Source organism: Podarcis melisellensis, assembly GCF_964234715.1.
Source record: "Podarcis melisellensis genome assembly, chromosome: 14".
Lineage (NCBI taxonomy): Eukaryota > Metazoa > Chordata > Lepidosauria > Squamata > Lacertidae > Podarcis > Podarcis melisellensis.
Window position 1 is genome coordinate 39,213,863 of NC_138546.1, and position 19,274 is coordinate 39,233,136.

A 19,274-nucleotide genomic window follows, 5' to 3' on the forward strand; every position below is an offset into this window, starting at 1 on the left:
AGAGCGTCACAAGTTCATGTCTGGCTCAGTCGCTAGCAGAATCTGGGAGTGGTCGGTCCATGTACCTCCCCCAGCATAACAGTCGCGTGACCCCCAACCTTCTCCTCCCCTCCCTGCGCCGAAACCTACTGCGCAGACTGGGCGCTGGCAAAGGGGTACTTCCTTCCCCTCCAATTTGCTCAGGCTCAGTGTCGAGGCTCTCCCTAGCATCTCCTGGTCCCTGCACCTCTTCTCCACTGGAGGTAGGGCTTTCCTCCTCGCCAGAGGAGGAACTGCTTCGCAAGATTTTCGGAGGTTCCCCATAACACAACTGCCCTTCCACCTCTCGCCTCTGAGCTGATGGCAGTTCCCTGACAGCAGCTGCTAATTTTGCAGTGTTTTATTATGTTTTTGTATATGTTGGAAGCCTCCCAGAGTGGCTGGGGCAACCCAGTCAGATGTGTGGGGTACAAATACAGTGGTACCTTGGGTTACAGACGCTTCAGGTTACATACGCTTCAGGTTACAGACCCCACTAACCCAGAAATAGTGCTTCAGGTTAACAACTTTGCTTCAGGATGAGAACAGAAATCGTGGTCTGGCGGTGCGGCAGCAGCAGCAGGCCCCATTAGCTAAAGTGGTGCTTCAGGTTAAGAACAATTTCAGGTTAAGTACGGACCTCCGGAGCAAATTAAGTACTTAACCCGAGGTACCACTGTAATAATAATCATCGTCATTGTCATCATCATTAAGATTTAAGATTCATAAAATGCCCCCAATATTCACAGTGCACAGGAGCTTCCCGCGGCCAATCAGAAGTCGTTCTTTGCACAGAACCTATTCTTAGCATCCTTACAAACCTGCCCCCCCACCTGGTCTTGGGTTGGAGGTGTGGGGTTTCAGATTTCTCTCTTTCCCCATGTCCTCTGCAAGATCCCTCCAGAAGACAAGGTGTCCCAGGGGAGGGCTTAAAAGCTGCAAATGAGAACTGATTAGTTTGTGGGGAGATTAGACGGCAGCTGCTATTTAATGAATATTCTTCTCAGTTTGTTGCAAAGAGGTTAGAACACTGCATGAAATGTTGGCCCACGCTTTCCACTGCATTTTTCTGTCACTTTCCTGATCGTTTAAAGTCCAGTCCTTTGGGGAAGTGGATTTGCTCTGTACGAATTCCAAATCAGCTTTAATTGCAAAGCCTGAATTTGACTGAATGTGTGGGATGTGATTGAATCCCACGGAAGATAGTAACAGTCTGGATGTACCCTATGTCTCCCAAGACCCATTTTTTTCAATAATTTTTAATTTTCAACTTTTACCAACATTTTAGCCAGAAAAACAAAGTCTCTACAAATCTAATTTACCTTCCCCTTGACTTCCCTCCCCTCCCTTCTGCGGTTATTTATTTCATATCTTTTTGTTACTGCATATCCAATTCAAATATATTTATAAATTTTCCCTTAACCTCCCCTTAATTATTTCTTACTACACATATTTATATCAATCCGACAAAAAGGCGAATGGAGGTCACTCTCCCCCAGCCGCGCCGCAGTTTAAACAGCATCAGTCATGCACCCCAGCTAACCCGATTGGTCAGCTGGGGGGCGTGAGACGGCAGGGAGTTCTAATGCCATGCCATCCATCTGCCCCCCCCCATCTAATGCCATCCATCTGCCCCCTGCCAGGTCACAGTGAGGTCCCGGATGCCCGCCCACAACTCCACCCCCCCCCCGAGGAAGGGGAGTGGCTTTACCATCACAAAAGAATGGCAAGGCTGCCCGGGTAAAGCAATCAGTGACCATTATCAGGTATCCTGGCAGGCAGGAATTTTGCTGTAGACCGCCTCCTTCTGTGATGTATGTATGATGTTTTGGGGAGTGGTCTTGGGCTACAGGGTGGGCAATTTCAAAAATCTATATAAGGGCTTGTGCACCATTGTTCAGGGATCTTCTCTCTCCTGCATGTGGTGAGTGGGGACCCTCTTGCAACAGTTCCTTGAATAAAGATTAGGCTTACTAGCCGCTTTGCTTCTCAATAGTCTCTGGCTGGCCTCTGTTATTTTCTCCTACCGATAGGGAACTCACTTAACTCTATACGGGCTCTGGAATACGCCATAAGGGAAAAGCAGCCATTTTTTCTTATAAGAATGTTTATAATGCAATCATATTGTTCTGAAGCTCTGTTAAGCCTAGACAATAGCTCTGTTCATAGTCATGCATGCACAACGTAGAAAGGTGATTTTGTGTCCAAGTACTGCACATATACATTCGAGGCAAAACAGGAGTGTTGAGAGATGAAGGGGAACTAATCTAACCTCCTTTATTGCTCTGATTTCAGATCTTTGGACTACTGGTGTTCATGGGAATCATTCTGGCAATAGGAAATTCAATTTGGGAGCATCAGATTGGCATCCATTTCAGAATTTACCTGTCTTGGAGTGCAGTGGTGAAAAGTCCTATATTTTCAGGATTTCTGACATTTTGGTCATACGTTATCATACTAAATTCGGTTGTGCCCATTTCCTTATATGTAAGGTAAGGTGTCAGATTCTGTTGCATGATGTATAAGGTAAAGGGACCCCTGACTGTTAGGGGTGGGAAGGTAAATGGCATTTCCGTGTGCTGTGGCTTCCATCACGGTGTTCTGTTGTGCCACAACCGGTTTAGTCCTGCTGGCCACATGACCTGGAAAGCTGTCTGTGGACAAACGCCGGCTCCCTCGGCCTGAAAGCGAGATGAGCACCGCAACCCCATAGTCGCCTTTGACTGGACTTAACTGTCCAGGGGTCCTTTAGCTTTGCCTTCATACGACTATATTTATAAGGATGAAATAAGATGCATTGATGCCCCGCTCAAAAGATTTACCGTATTTTTCGCTCTATAAGACACACCATACCACAAGACGCACCTAGTTTTGGGAGGAGGAAAACAAGAAAAAATATATTCTGAATTTCAGAAGCCAGAACAGCAAGAGGGATCGCTGCGCAGTGAAAGCAGCAATCCCTCTTGCTGTTCTGGCTTCTGTGATAGCTGCGCAGCCTGCATTCGCTCCATAAGACGCACACACATTTCCCCTTACTTTTTAGGAGGGAAAAAATGAGTCTTATAGAGCAAAAAATACAGTAACTTCTCAAGATATCAAGAAGAGAACTGAATGTTGAAGAAAACTTATAGCAACTCATACTAACCAAAAGCGTAATCCTGCCTTCTGGATGACACAGCGAGGTACCAGGAATACCAGTGAATGTTCTTAATAAGTGATGAAGCACATCTTCCCATCTTATTTGGCGTAAGAACCCTTCCCCACCCCCCCCCAGAATTCATTGAAGTTTGAATTCTGTTTTACCTTGAGGTCTGTGTAACTAGGTCAATGATAATGGGTTTACCGAAATTATTGCTTATTCATCTGACATTGACTCATGAGCAACGGCATCTTGTTAGTTAGAACTGCCAGATTATAATATCTAACGCAAAGTTATATTTGTTTTATATTACATTTGACTTTTAAAATCAGCTGCATGGCAGAATAAACCCCATATAAGTTTCTCCCCTTTTTTGCCTGTTCAAACTCTGAAAATGTCAAACAGTGAATAATGCCGCTTCCTTCAACGGTGTTTGGCATCAGTAATCCCCACCACAAATTGCTATGGGTGTGGTAAGAATAGGCTATTTTGAAGCAACTATGTGGATATAGAAGGATCTGGACCAAAAGGAAGGGTGTTGTCAGTTAACATGGCATATCAAGTGCTACACTGAACATCCTAATTTTATTCCATTTCTGGTTAGTTGAAATGTAATACCTCGGCCGTGCTTAAGGGCTTATTTATTAATTGCTAGCAGTCCTGTACCTGATGTTGCTCGGAAATTTAAAAAAGAATCCAAAAAAGTCAGTGCAGATTTTAAAAAGTGCTTAAAATGAGTGCAGTTTTGGTCCAGTCCACCAACTTGATTCAAAATGGTACGCAGGACGCAGGTGGCGCTGTGGGTTAAATCACAGAGCCTAGGACTTGCCAATCAGAAGGTTGCTGGTTTCGAATCCCCGTGACGGGGTGAGCTCCCGTTGCTCGGTCCCTGCTCCTGCCAACCTAGCAGTTCGAAAGCACGTCAGAATGCAAGTAGATAAATAGGTACCACCCTGGTGCGAAGGTAAACAGCATGAGGGATGCCTGTACTGTCATCAGCATCAGTAGGGATTTTGGAGAATTCTGACGGAAATGGAAATGGAAGTGGAAGTTGGTGATGTTGATTTATTTGTCCCATGTCATTGCTTTTTTCAGTCTGCAAAGGATACGTAATTAAATACTCCCCCTTTAAATTGTGTTTCCTTTGCACTGGAGGGGACGCAGGTGGCGCTGTGGTCTAAACCACAGAGCCTAGGGCTTGCCAATCAGAAGGTCAGTGGTTCGAATCCCCGTGATGGGGTGAGCTCCCTTTGCTCGGTCCCTGCTCCTGCCAACCTAGCAGTTCAAAAGCACGTCAGAGTGCAAGTAGATAAATAGATACCGCTCTGGTGGGAAGGTAAACAGCGTTTCCGTCTGCTGCTCTGGTTCGCCAGAAGTGGCTTAGTCATACTGGCCACATGACCTGGAAGCTGGACACCGGCTCCTTTGGCCAGTAAAGCGAGATGAGCGCGACAACCCCAGAGTCGTTCACGACTGGACTTAATGGTCAGGGGTCCCTTTACCTTTACCTTATCAACTTGATTCAAAATGGTACCCTGTTGTATCTAAACATAGGCAAAAGCTGCTAGGACTCAGCAATGAAGTGTTCAAATCGCACAATAAGCAGACAAACAACTTTCCAAAACACACAGTAGATTCTTTTTACCCTGCTTTTTTATTTAGATGTTCAGGGCCGCAAACGAGCAACAAACCACAGGATTAGAATAAAACAGGATAAAATAACATCTGTCCAACAACCAAAGAGATAAAATAACTCTCGGTTAAAAACTCACTTCAGATATTAGCGATAATAGAAATCAACTGCTTGCTTGACCTGTTTTGTGTTTGTGTAAGTTTTGTAACCTCCTGAACAGCACTTTCTGTCTGCATTGCCTTCAAAGTGTGGAAGTGATTCGGCTTGGACATAGCTACTTTGTCAACTGGGATAATAAAATGTATTATTCCAAAGAAAACACACCCGCTGAAGTTCGGACCACAACTCTCAGCGAAGAACTGGGGCAGATTGAATACGTTTTTTCAGACAAAACAGGGACCCTCACTCAAAACATAATGACTTTTAATAAGTGCTCTATTAATGGAAAAGTATATGGTAAGTTACTGTTTCCTGATTCTGGCAACTTTTCATTTTAATAGCATTTCCATCAAATTCAGGCTCGTATTATTGAGATTACTTTGAATTTGATCCAAAGACCACAAATGGAAGGGGAAATAATCACCAGTGCTGTTTCACAAGCACTTGTGCAAAGGGTTCATATGGTGTAACAGTAATCAATGACAGTGATGATGTTTTAATGAAATTTAAAGTTTAAAATATAAAATTTCTAGACTAACTTTTAATTGGAAAAAGGCTTATGAAAAGAAAGCGCATTTTAAATAAAAATGGGGAAAGATCATTGGTATTCCTCCTTCTTGCTTGTATAATTGTCCTAATACCCAATGCAAGGTTGTTTTATATAAAGTAGTTCACAACACGGACAGTTTTTTCAGCTGCCAAAAGGGGGCTTAATGACAAGACCATCAAAGTATTGGCAGCTGCCACTTTATCGGGGATTTATCAATAATCTAGTACTAGTCTGAGCGCAATATTTTTGAACGTGCAACTTTGATCTTGAAGCTCTGTGTGTGATGAGGTGCCTGATTCCGTCTTGTATTTACCCTCCTGAAACCCACCTACCAAAGGAAAGCTATTCACAGTGCAATCCTTTACATGTATACTCAGAAGTAAGTCCCATTTGGTTTAATGGATCTCTTTTAAAAAAAATAATATTTATTACTTTTAAAAGTTACAAAAAAGGAGAAGAAAAAGAAAAGAAAAAACAAAAGAGAAGAAAAAGAAAAAGAAAAACAATACAGTACAATATATAAACAATACAAAACACAACCTAAACCCATTAAACTAAACATAAATAAAGCAAAAACAAGAACAATTTAAAAACATCCCTCCTTTTCCATACTCAATCCTTCATTCCCTTGTTTCCTCAACCTCCTCTCACCTCCCTTTTTGTATCCCACTTCTACTAATTGTTTCAGCAAATTCTTTCCATCTTTCTCTATTTTCTATCATATTATAAATAACATATTTTTAACCTTATTTCCCATTAAGACTAAAATACTTATATATACTTAACTTCTTATAACATTTCTGCTAAATCCATAAAATATCATTCCACCATTTTTCTAACAGTCATTACTTTTACAATGTTTCTAAATATAAACTTTAAATTTTCCAGTCTTCTTCCACCATCTCCTCTCCCTGGTTTCGGATTCTGCCAGTCCTTTCCATCAGTTCCATTGGTTTAATGTATCTCACCTCCAAATAAGTACACACAGGATTGCAGCCTTAGGTGCAACCCTAACCTCATTAACCTGAGAGCAGACCCTGTTGAATTAAAGGAGACTTACTTCTCAGTAGATGTGACTAGGGTTGGGCTTTTAGTTGGGACACTTTTTGAACTTAAATTGAGTGTTCTCTGGCTTTTGCTAATTTAATTTTTTTTTCAGGTGAAGTGGGCCAGAAAACACTACTTGATGAGGTACAGTGGTACAATATTTTATTTGGCTTGTGGAATTTTACTGATTTGTGAAAAGAGCAAGTAAAATATTATTTTGCTAGTTACTTAAATGGTATAGGAAAACTGAACTTTCATTTCCATCTGAGCAACACCAGAAACAGTTGCCCTAATATAGAAACATTAAGGCTTTGTAATTTTTTTTCCTAAACCACCAACTTCTGTTTCTCTCCCTGTTGCCCCTGCTGCATCCCTATATGATTTTAAAACCCTCTCTTTTTGTATGCACTTTCACTTAATAGACATATTTTTTGCACAGCAAATTCCCCTAAAATAATGCATCTTTGTATGTTCTTTTCACAAATACAATGCATTTTTGTGGACACTTTGCCCTATATGCATTTTGCATGCATTACTTGACTGGAGAACTGCATTGCAAAATTCGGAGAAGTGCAAATTTCGAATGGTGCCTGTGTTTGGGTCCTCCAAATGTTTTAGAAACGGTAAATTAGGTAGATTTGCCCTTAATTGTGAACTCGGTCAGATTTCTCCCTTATCCCTAGGTAGAACTCACCACCTTCCCAGCTAATTTGTTCCAGTGTCAAACTACTCTTACCATCACAATGTTTCTCTTAATGTTCAGTGGAAATCTACCTTTTTATAAGTCCATTAGATCTAGTTGGACCAACAGAAAAGAAATATCGGGTCTTTTCTATGCATGACCCCTTCAGGGACTTGAAGAGTGCTTGAATCAATCTCCTTATCTTTTTCCAGGTTAAACATACCAAGTTCCTTCAACCTTCCCTCATAGGTGTGGGAATGTTGAGGATAGTAGGAGAGGATATATTGATTAAATATTACCCTTCCTCACTCAGCTAGTAGCAGAACACATTCCCTTGTACGTAGCAAGAAACAAGTTGACGGATTCATTAGAACCATTTGAGTTAAGCAGTTCAGTCTGACTTGTCCAGATTGGATTGTTCCTGGTAAATCCCCTTTAGGTAAAGGTAAAGGGACCCCTGACCATTGGGTCCAGTCGTGACTGACTCTGGGGTTGCGGCGCTCATCTCGCTTTATTCGCCGAGGGAGCCAATGATGACACATCAATCTTCTTTTAAAAGTAATGATAAGGTTTACTTACGTTCAGTTCACAGTATGATCCCAAAGGCAGGATTTAGCTTTTAGTTACAGTTACAGAGAAAGGTGTGGGTTCATCCTCTTGTGAGGGATGCACCCATGTGGTGCTGGCTGAGAGCCAGCAGACAGCAAAAGGCATCAAGATAAGAAAGTGAGACATAGGGTCTACGAGGGTCATGCCCATCTACCTGGTCACATGCAGGGGGAGGATGTGCCAGACCAGGTGTGACAGGAAGTCCTCTTGGCTGGAGCAACATTCCCCTGTGGGTCCACTCTGGGCAAACGGGAAATGTTGTATTTGGCTACTTGAGTGATGTTACATCCGATGCTCTTTTTCTTTAAAAAAATGTTTAGGGGTGCTCTCATTTTGACACATTAAATCATGGGTTGCCACACTAAGGCCCAGGGGCCGGATCCAGCCCAATCGCATTCTAAATCCAACCTGCGGACGGTCCGGGAATCAGTTTGTTTTTACATGAGTAGAATGTGTCCTTTTACTTAAACTGCATCTCTGTGTTATTTGTGGAGACTGCCTGGTGTTTTTACATGAGTAGAATGTGTCCTTTCATTTAAAATGCATCTCTGGGTTATTTGTGGGGCATAGGAATTCATTCATCCCCCCCACCAATATAGTCTGGTCCCCCACAAGGTCTGAGGGATAGTGGGCCGGCCCCCTGCTGAAAAAGTTTGCTGACCCCTGATAACCCTTGCTTCTGCCTGAGACTCAGGAAACACTGGGAAAGAAAAGGAGGCTGCCATCAGGGGGAACTGACGATTCACTGTGCTATTCAACAGAGCTGATGATTCACCATGCTAGAGAAGAAACTTTTTTTTTTTTTAAAAAAAGTTTCTTCTCTCATTAGATTCACAAAATGTTTAGGGGTATGTGTACCTCTGTGTACCCCCAGAAAAAAGCACTGGTTACCTCCCACAATAGGGAACAATAAACTGACGTGAATACATTTGGGGTGGAGGACAGGAGTAAAACCCGCCAACATAACTCCCTGAACCCAACAGTCGCCACTATTTGAAGTTCTTTCCCCGTATCCTGCTCACTTATGGGAACACAAGAACGTAAGATGTTTTGGCTCAGGCAAATGGCCTGTTCTACCCACCATCCTGTTCTCAAAGTGGCAGACCAGATGCCGATGGGAAGCAGGTGAGAAACATTGTTGTTGTTTAGTCGTTTAGTCGTGTCCGACTCTTCGTGACCCCATGGACCAGAGCACGCCAGGCACTCCTGTCTTCCACTGCCTCCGGCAGTTTGGTCAAACTCATGCTGGTAGCTTCGAGAACTCTGTCCAACCATCTCGTCCTCTGTGGTCCCCTTCTCCTTGTGCCCTCCATCTTTCCCAACATCAGGCTCTTTTCCAGGGAGTCCTCTCTTCTCATGAGGTGGCCAAAGTATTGGAGCCTCAGCTTCAGGATCTGTCCTTCCAGTGAGCACTCAGGGCTGATTTCCTTCAGTATGGAGAGGTTTGATCTTCTTGCAGTCCATGGGACTCTCAAGAGTCTCCTCCAGCACTATAATTCAAAAGCATCAATTCTTCGGCGATCAGCCTTCTTTATGGCCCAGCTCTCACTTCCATACATCACTAGTGAGAAACATTATTGGGAACAATAACTAGAAATTCCATGGGTGTTTCGTTTCTCTGATGAAACTTACTGTAAAAGATATGCTCCCAGGGCACCCTTTCCCCATCAACATCCAGGGTGAAAACTGCCAAGGAAAAGAGACTTGTATACTTCTAGGGCCAATGGAATAAGTTGTCACTGCTGAGGCAATTTGTACAGGCTTTCAGGCTAAATGTTAAAAGGCAAGACAATAACAAACACTTGATCTTTTTCATCAAGTGAAGTGCAACAACGCAGATGCCAAGACTTTGCAGCCGGCCACATCACCAATGATTAGTTTTCCTGGATTTGTAGACACAGGGGAAAGAAAAACTCCCAAGTCTTGTTTGCTTCTTGCAGAATTACTGTAATTTTTCAGTTGCTTACTCAGTCATTTCCAAACTGTGTGCTGGGAAAGAACTGCTGGTGCGCAATGTTACCCAGTCACAGCATGTATGAGTGTTCCTGCTGCATCTCTGTATGATTTACTGTTCTTTTTATTATTAATTTTTATTAGTTCTCCAGATTTTAACAAATCAATCCAAATTACTTAAATTTAATACATTTTTTAAAAAGATAATTAGGTTTCCCACTCCTATTACAGTGGTGCCCCGCAAGACGAATGCCTCGCAAAACGAAAAACGCGCAAGACGAAAGGGTTTTTCGGTTTTTGCGTCGCTTCGCTAGACGAATTTCCCTATGGGCTTGCTTTGCAAGACGAAACGTCTTGCAAGTTCTTGCGAGTTTTTTTCCTTTTTCTTAAAGCCACTAAGCCGCTAAGCCGTTAATAGCCGTGCTTCGCAAGATGAAAAAACCGCAAGACAAAGAGATTCGCGTAACGGATTAATTTCGTCTTGCGAGGCACCACTGTACAAACATATGTCCATCTCTTCCTGATGTGGCTACTTCCTTCTTCTTCTTTAATCACCTTCTCATCCTTCTATTACTTTTAATCCATTTTCATAGCTAGCCTTTGTTCTCTGTTTGATTTACTCTTCTGACCTGCTCTACTACTAATCATCCCCTGCCAGGGCAGGTTATTCTCCTGTGCAGGCCCAGTAGCAACAACCCACTTTCTCTGTTTATTTTATTTGTTTATTTAACGTTTAGTTTTGGTTTTTAAAACCACTTTAATAAATTATAGTAAGGTGGTTTATAACCTGCAAAAATGTAATAAACCAATCCATAAATATCCGTAAAACATAATTGAAAACACCAGTAAATACTGGCTGGTTAAACAGAGAATTTCATCTTGTGAAGGCCTGTCTAAACAGTACAGTTTTCTGATGACTTCTGAAAGAAGGAAGTGGAAGTTCATGGTGAAAGGGCTTGCCACATGAAAGTACCCAGTGACAGGCAAATTAACCTCGGGGGCAAGTGGGGGAACCACAAGAAATGCCCCATCTCCATTATTGAGGTGGACGTGGGCGGCACTGTGGTCTAAACCACTTAGCCTCTCGAGCTTGCCGATCAGAAGGTCGGTGGTTCGAATCCCCGTGACGGGGGATCTCCCGTTGCTCTGTCCCAGCTCCTGCCAACCTAGCAATTCGAAAGCACTCCAGTGCAGGTAGATAAATAGGTATGCTTTGGTGGGAAGATAAACTGTGTTTCCGTGTGCTCTGGCTTCTGTCACGGTGTTTTGTTACGCCAGAAGCGGTTTAGTCCTGCTGGCCACATGACCCAGAAAGCTGTCTGTGGACAAACACTGGCTCCCTCAGCCTGAAAAGCGAGATGAGCACCGCGCCTCATAGTCGCCTTTGACTGGACTCAACCATCCAGGGGTCCTTTACCTTTTTTTACCTATATCTAATGTCATTGCTCAGTCCCTGCTCCTGCCAACCTAGCAGTTTGAAAGCACGTCAAAGTGCAAGTAGATAAATAGGTACCGCTCCGGCGCGAAGGTAAATGGTGTTTCCGTGCGCTGCTCTGGTTCGCCAGAACCTTAGTCATGCTGGCTACATGACCGAGAAGCTGTAGGCCGGCTCCCTCGGCCAATAAAGCGAGATGAGCGCCACAACCCCAGTCAGTCACGACTGGACCTAATGGTCAGGGGTCCCTTTTCCTTTACCTTAATGTTATTATAGTATCAATTATTTGCCCCTCCCAACATGTTCAATTTGGCTGATTCTTAACCGAAAGGGTTCCTCACCCTTGCTTTAGTTTAGACTCTAGAGCATGGGTAGGCAAACTAAGGCCCAGGGCCAGATCTGGCCCAATCGCTTTCTAAATCTGGCCTGCGGACTGTCCGGGAATTAGCGTGTTTTTACATGAGTAGAATGTGCCCTTTCATTTAAAATACATCTTAGAGTTATTTGTGGGGCATAGGAATTTGTTCATCCCCCCCAAAAAATATAGTCTGCCCCCCCATAAGGTCTGAGGCACAGTGGACTGGCCCCCTGCTGAAAAAGTTTGCTGACCCCTGCTTTAGAGGATTGCTAAGGACTCTTGGCAAATCAAAATTCAACTCAATTGTCTATGGACAAACGCTGGCTCCCTCGGCCTGAAAGTGACTTAAGCGCCACAACCCCCTAATCACCTTTGACTGGACTTAACTGTCCAGGGGTCCTTTACCTTTTTACCTATTGAGGTGGAGCATAAGGAATCAGGTGCTCCTTAAGCTACTCTGTGCACAGGACTTTGGGAATTAACAGAAGAACATTGAACCCGACCTCATAGCAAATGGGCAACTAGTGTCAGGAGCTCGTCCTACACTCTAGTAGGACCCTGGCAGAGACACTTGCCCAACTGGCATGTTCTCTCCCTCCTGGTCGATCACTCAAGAGCTTCATAAGCTTTCTTCAGCCCGAACACCATAGTGACATGCCAACCGACACCGGCACACTTAGGGATCTGCAGAGTCTTCACAGCTTGCGTGACAGACCTCAGCAACTCAGCATTTTGGCTGATCTACTTTATTTACATATAAACACACACGGAGCACTGCAACATGGCTCCTTCTCTCTCTAGCATCAGACAGCAAAGAGACCCAAAAAAAAGACAATAGTCCCACTTCACGGAACACAGTAACACAAACATCCTATCTCCATCACTCCATCACTCCATTATTGTGATAGACAAAAATCCCATGACTGCAATCATGGAGCAGGAATTCTAACAACTAGTGCTGCTCTCTCAGCAGTGGAGTGACATGTTACTAGTAATGCGCTCCTTTGAGCAGTCTGGCCTTTGCATTCTGCACTTATCGCAGCTTCCAGACCAGATACAATGGCAGCCCCACATAAAGTGTTTTACAGTTACTGGGACTCCTGCTTGCTTGCATGCCCCATCAGTGACACCTGCCAAAAAGGTAGGTTCACTCTGACCAGGACTTAGTTGATCAGAATCCCTGGATATTTTATTTTATATCTTGCTGTGCAAGTTCCACTGTAATGCTGAGGTATTTCGGTTTCCTGCAAGAAAGATCCCCAACCTTGCTGTTTTCCCATGTGCTTTTCTTTCACAGAAGAAAACGCCTGTGGATTTCTCATTCAATCGGCTAGCAGACAGAAAATTTCGCTTTTATGACCACAGCCTAGTTGAATCCATTACAATGGGAGACCCAGAAGTCCATGAATTCTTTAGGCTGCTTTCTCTCTGCCATACAGTCATGTCCGAAGAGAAAACCCCAGGTAACCTAGATAAATATGTATGCTTTAATTTATTTATTTGTATATCTCTTGGTGATTCAGATTTTGAAGTGGTGTTATGTAAAGACAATCCACAGAAAATGGAACAAAACAATAAATATTTATCATAAAATCTGAACATAAAAAGAGTTGGCTGGATCAGGCTAATGACCCATCAAGTTCTGCAACATCTTCTCACAATGTCCATGGGAATCTTGCAAGCTGAACTGGGGCACAACAGCATTCCACTTCTGATCCCCAGCAGCTGCTTTTCAGAGGTATTGTTGTTGTTTAGTCGTTTAGTTGTGTCCGACTCTTCGTGACCCCATGGACCAGAGCACGCCAGGCACTCCTGTCTTCCACTGCCTCCCGCGGTTTGGTCAAACTCATGTTGGTAGCTTCAAGAACACTGTCCAACCATCTCGTCCTCTGTCTTCCCCTTCTCCTTGTGCCCTCCATCTTTCCCAACATCAGGGTCTTTCCAGGGAGTCTTCTCTTCTCATGAGGTGGCCAAAGTATTGGAGCCTCAGCTTCAGGATCTGTTATTCCAGTGAGCACTCCAGGCTGATTTCCTTCAGAATGGATTAGGTTTGATCTTCTTGCAGTCCATGGGACTCTTAAGAGTCTCTTCCAGCACCATAATTCAAAAGCACCAATTCTTCGGCGATCAGCCTTCTTTATGGTCCAGCTCTCACTTCCATACATCACTACTGGGAAAACCATAGCTTTAACTATATGGACCTTTGTTGGCAAGGTGATGTCTCTGTTGTTGCATAAGGGATTGCTATTTTGAATGGAATGCAACTGAGAGATTTTGGGATGCAGAAACAAAGTAAATCATCAAACCACCAATTCTAGCACGTGGGAGGCCACTCATGAGAAGAGAAGACTCCCTGGAAAAGACCCTGATGTTGGGAAAGATGGAGGGCATAAGGAGAAGGGGACGGCAGAGGACGAGATGGTTGGACAGTGTTCTTGAAGCTACCAGCATGAGTTTGACCAAACTGCGGGAGGCAGTGGAAGACAGGAGTGCCTGGCATGCTCTGGTCCATGGGGTCACGAAGAGTTGGGAACGACTAAATGACTAAACAAGAAAACAACACAACAACTGCAGTATCTATGACATCCATTCGTCTTGACACATTGAATGGTTTATAAAGCTATAGGTGAAGCATTCAAACCATATCTTTATTCCTCTTGTGTGTGACAACTATTCTGTCCATGATTTTCCTTCCTATCCTTGTAAAATGTTATGTCTATCTTTTCCCAGCCATTGCTGCTCTCCATCATGCCTTGGGCGGAGCTAACATCCCATTGTTGTTTCAGAAGTTCTCCATTGCTCTGTCCCGTAGTTCATTGTTTTGCAACTTCAACAGCAGCTGCAAAAACCACGCTGTTCCAATAAATATCTCTGTGTTACCTTTGTAGAGCTCAGCTAGGAGGAGAATGGAACGAAACCAGAATTAGTTGGCTCTCTGGCGCCACCTAATGTTCACCTCCTAGCCTTCTGCTCCAATAGCCTCAAAGGGCCACAGCCTCCACTGGCTTAGATGATTCTCCTAGGATTCTGTTGTGGGTTCCCCTCAGGCTTCTTGGCTTAATCCATACCTCTCCTACTCCATTCATCATGGAGAGAAGGTACCAAGTCAATGTGGGGAAACCTTTGCTTGAATGAACACAATATTTTGCGACCCTGCTAAAATGTAGGCTTCCTCCAGCAGGTCCAGAGAACCTCTGAGCTCAAATGAAAAACGAGAAGGGAGTTGAAGAGGCAGTATGAAAGCCCCAAATCTGCTCTTAACCTGTACCCTGGGTATAAGTGGCCCCAAAGCATTTCAGAGAAAGAAGGGGGAAGGGGAAGAGACTATCAAAAGAGTGGGGTACTGTAATATAAGATGGTTACGGATTTTTGTATTCTTTTCAGAAGCCACACAATGCATTACTAATAATTATATGTTAATCATTAAATTTATAGACCTTCGTTAGAGGATCACAGGGCAGTTGACAGTATAAAAACACAAAAAATGCATAACATAATAACAAAGAAAACACACACACCAGTTTTAAAGGTCATGGATTGTTTAATTAGCCAAAGGCCTGCAAGAAGATGAATGTTTTTGCCTGGTGCCTAAAGCCATGAGTTCAATGCAAACCCTAACATACTATTTTGGTGTTGAATATGGCTGATATATTCTCATGCATTGTGGGGTTGTTGCTGGCGATGGTGATTGAAGCCTGCCTACAAAGGAATATTTTGCTTTGGCTGGATCGTATTGTGTAGTCCGCTGCTATGACAAGATTTGACAAGAAAGAAATGGGCCATACTCTAGTGATTAACTCAGATACAACAGGTCTTGGCTTGCCCTTGCCTGTATCTGTTTTGAGACATGATCTCATAATGTGTAATTATCTTGCTTTGGTTTGTATGGATGCAGATTTTTTCACTTCAAACAGCGCAAAGTCTCCCATTCATGGTTAAAAGCCTTCTTGCCGATTTGAAGTTGATTGAAGTTGATGAATATGTTTGGCTACAACAAAAGTCAGGGTCTTTGAGTTTCAAAAAACTGAGCCATTATAAATGAGCTGTGCTGGCTAGTAGTAGTGCTTTGGTGTTATATCTCTTAGTAAAAACACTCATATTTTTTGCCCGTGGTAGGTTGGTGCAAATTTCTTCTCTATATTCACTCTTCAAAATACAGCATGGTCAATATGGTGCAGCGCTTAGACCAGGCATGGCCAAACTCGGCCCTCCAGATGTTTTGGGACTACAATTCCCATCATCCCTGACCACGGGTCCTGTTAGCTAGGGATGATGGGAGTTATAGTCCCAAAACATCTGAAGGGCCAAGTTTGGCCATGCCTGGCTTAGACCATGGGTAGGCAAACTAAAGCCTGGGGTGGGGGCTGGATCTGGCCCAATCGCCTTCTAAATCTGGCCTGCAGACAGTCCGGGAATCAGCGTGTTTTTACATGAGTAGAATGTGTCCTTTTATTTAAAGTGCATGTCTGGGTTATTTGTGGGGCCTGCCTAGTGTTTTTACACGAGTAGAATGTGCGCTTCTATTTAAAATGCACCTCTGGGTTATTTGTGGGGCACAGGAACTCGTTCATACATTTTTTTCCAAAATATTGTCTGGCCCACCACATGGTCTGAGGGATGGTGGACCGGCCCACGGCTGAAAAAGTTTGCTGACCCCTGGCTTAGACCAAGGAAACCTGGATTCTAATGTCTACACATTCATGATGCTCATAGGCCTAAAATGAGACATTTCCCTGTAAGCAATCTTGGGCATCTTGGAGCAAAGGCAGGAGATAAATGTAACAAAATAATGGTAATAATTACCAAAAACAATTGAGCCTCCATGTCAGTTGGTAACAGTAAGATACCTATTCTTTAGAAGGAGATACAGTACTTATATGGGATGCTTCCAGACAACTTGTTTGTTGATCATTCATCCTGACGTGTTAGGCAAAGTCAGCTATTTGCGTGGCGAGTTCCCCTCCTCCCCCCCAGTGGAAATAAAAAAGACACATGACACCACTGAATAAGGTTAATGGGCTAAAATTGGCCACAACTTTGTTGGTTACAGGTAAGAGCGGTATTGGCTTGGGCATTGGTCCTATCCAACTATCCAGCTTCAGCCTGATTGCTAGAGACCGGAAAGGGTTAACACCAGCAGGGGGAGCCCTGCTGATGCACATCAACTAGGTACTCCCCCGGGGTCACCGCTCGGGGGTGCGCTTTAGGCCCTGGCCTCCATAGGCTTCGGACGAGGCCACCCCCCACCCCGGAATCCTTTAACGGACTACCCTTCAATATTTGGGGGAGGTGATGGCGCTCCTACCCCCCAACACATCTAAATAATAATACCCCTACCAATGCCTAACCGCCAAGACCAAAGAAGTTGTGATTTGCTACGAGGTAGGCGAAAAACCAAATGGCTGGTGCCAATTTGCCAAGTGGAAAAAATTCCTACCAGGCCCCTTTACGGCAACCAACTGAGGTCCATAGCAAGGTCAGAAGGAATCCTGAAAAGGAAAAGGAGCAGGCGGGTGGGAAGCACAAACAGCTGCACCGGTCAAAGAGAGAGATCCCGGGGCCGCGCTCGCCTTAATTGGGCAAGCCACATACCCCAAGGCAGCCGATTGGCTGTCTCAGGGGATGATGCGGCACGAGGATTCCTCCTTATGTCGGAAGTGGCTTTAGCAAGCATTCATTCTTATTTGTTTGGGGGCAGTTAGATGATGCTGTATCAAAGTGTGTGGTCTTACACTTTCCAGTGTATTTTCCTCAGCATTTTGGGGACATGGGTGGCGCTGTGGTCAGATAGGCGGGGTATAAATAAATTATTATTATTATTATTATTAGCACCTTCTCCTGGTGATCATGAGAATCATCTGGATGTGCTGCATGTCACAAGGTGACCCTAAACCTTGGTCAACCCCATTCAACCAACAGCCAGCAGTCAGGTTAATTGATTTCAGGATGCACACCTGATGCCTACACCCAAACCATCTGACATCTGTAGTCAATGATGTTGTGGCCTTATCCAATCCCAAAATTGCTGTGCTGTGTCTTACATTGTGTAATTGCATGTGCACCATGCCTGCCTCTGGCTGCATTGCAGCCCACATTCTCTATCCACTAGCGCAAGAGCCCTTGCGCCGGCGGATGACAGAGTTTAAACATTGCACAACAAAAGAATCCGACACAGAGTTGGGGGAGCCTGTTGTGCAATAGCCGATTCTTGTTGTGCAATCTGTTGTGCAATCTTTCGTAACGTGCTTGTGTTTTCTCCTTGTGCAACAGCGTATTGTTTTGTGCAATCTGCTGTGAAACAGTCTTTGGGAATGCACTTTTGTTTTCTCTTGTGAAACCACATTCTGCAATTGCAAGTATACCACTAAGTGACTTTAAATCAGTAATAAATGTAAAGGGACCCCTGACCATTAGGTCCAGTCATGGCCATCTCTGGGGTTGCAGTGCTCATCTTGCTTTATTGGCCAAGGGAGCCGGCATACAGCTTCTGGGTCATGTGGCCAACATGACTAAGCTGCTTCTGGCAAACCAGAGCAGTTCACGGAAACGCCGTTTACCTTCCCGCCGGAGCGGTGCCTATTTATCTACTTGCACTGTGATGTGCTTTCGAACTGCTTGGTGGGCAGGAGCTGAGACCGAGCAACGGGAGCTCACCCCGTCATGGGGATTCGAACCACTGACTTTCTGATCGGCAAGTCCTAGGCTTCTGTGGCTTAACCCATAGCGCCACCTGCGCTAAATCAGTAATACACTGGGTATAATAACCCATTGTCCTTTTGTAATGGTTCAGGAGGCCGTTGTCCTTCCCTGCTCTGTCTGCTTCTATTGTTAGTACTCCTCCCATTTCAGTAGCCCATTGAGACTCGGAAAGATAGGGAAATCCAGCTGTGGGTGCATGCCCTTGTCTCAGCGCTGCCAGCATCGCCATGCATCACATCTATACATGCCTTGGCTTCTCTCGCCCTGTTTTTTACCAGGAAGAGTACAGGTTCCATTTGCTGCTTGAGTGCTCGCCTGGACAACGTGTCCTTCTCACCCTAGGCGAGCTGCAGATTATAAGCCCTGTACGAAACAAAAACTCATTTATATTTCATTTGACATGTACCGAGGTTAAATTAAGCCCTGGCAACAAAATAAGTTTCAGGGTTGAGCCCTGGCTTGAATTAATCCCTACTGCCGAGCCCATCACATGAATGTGCTTGAGAACGACATTTTATATTACAATGACTAAACTTTGATACTGAGGAAATTACTCATTTTTATCTGTTTATTGGCGAGATCTCAGACGAAATCTCCTGACCTTTCAACAGATGCAGTTTCTCAGCCATAAAAGGATATCTTTTTATGCTTATTTACTGAATCACTTCAGTAGAATCAGAGTGCGTGGTTTCAAAAATCTTGCTCTGCGTCTTGCAGCAACACATGCCTGGTTTTTTTTACCACATTGGGAGACGCCCACATGTGGGGTTTGGAACCGTCCTGGTTCCTGCACATTGAATATCAGTCAGATACTCTTTTTTGTGCTTTCTACTCTCATGCATCTAAATTTAAATTAAAAGACCATGATTCCCATTAATTACAGTACAGCTTGATTGGACGGAGGTAGAGAATCACCCTGTGACTTTGGTCACATATGCACCATGCATTTAGAACACATTAACAGTCATTTCTTCCTCCAACCTTTGTGCAAA

The 19,274-nt window shown here is 44.0% G+C and overlaps 1 protein-coding gene across 1 annotated transcript in view; it reads left to right on the forward strand.

Moving 5' to 3' along the window:
- Positions 1 to 19,274, forward strand: part of ATP8B4 (ATPase phospholipid transporting 8B4 (putative)) — a 115,314-nt gene that overhangs the window by 62,277 nt on the left and 33,763 nt on the right. The window contains exons 13-16 of the mRNA XM_081888420.1: positions 2,314 to 2,510; positions 5,038 to 5,246; positions 6,659 to 6,690; positions 12,881 to 13,046. Coding sequence (XP_081744546.1) covers positions 2,314 to 2,510; positions 5,038 to 5,246; positions 6,659 to 6,690; positions 12,881 to 13,046 — 604 coding nt within the window. The remainder of the gene's footprint in view (positions 1 to 2,313; positions 2,511 to 5,037; positions 5,247 to 6,658; positions 6,691 to 12,880; positions 13,047 to 19,274) is intronic.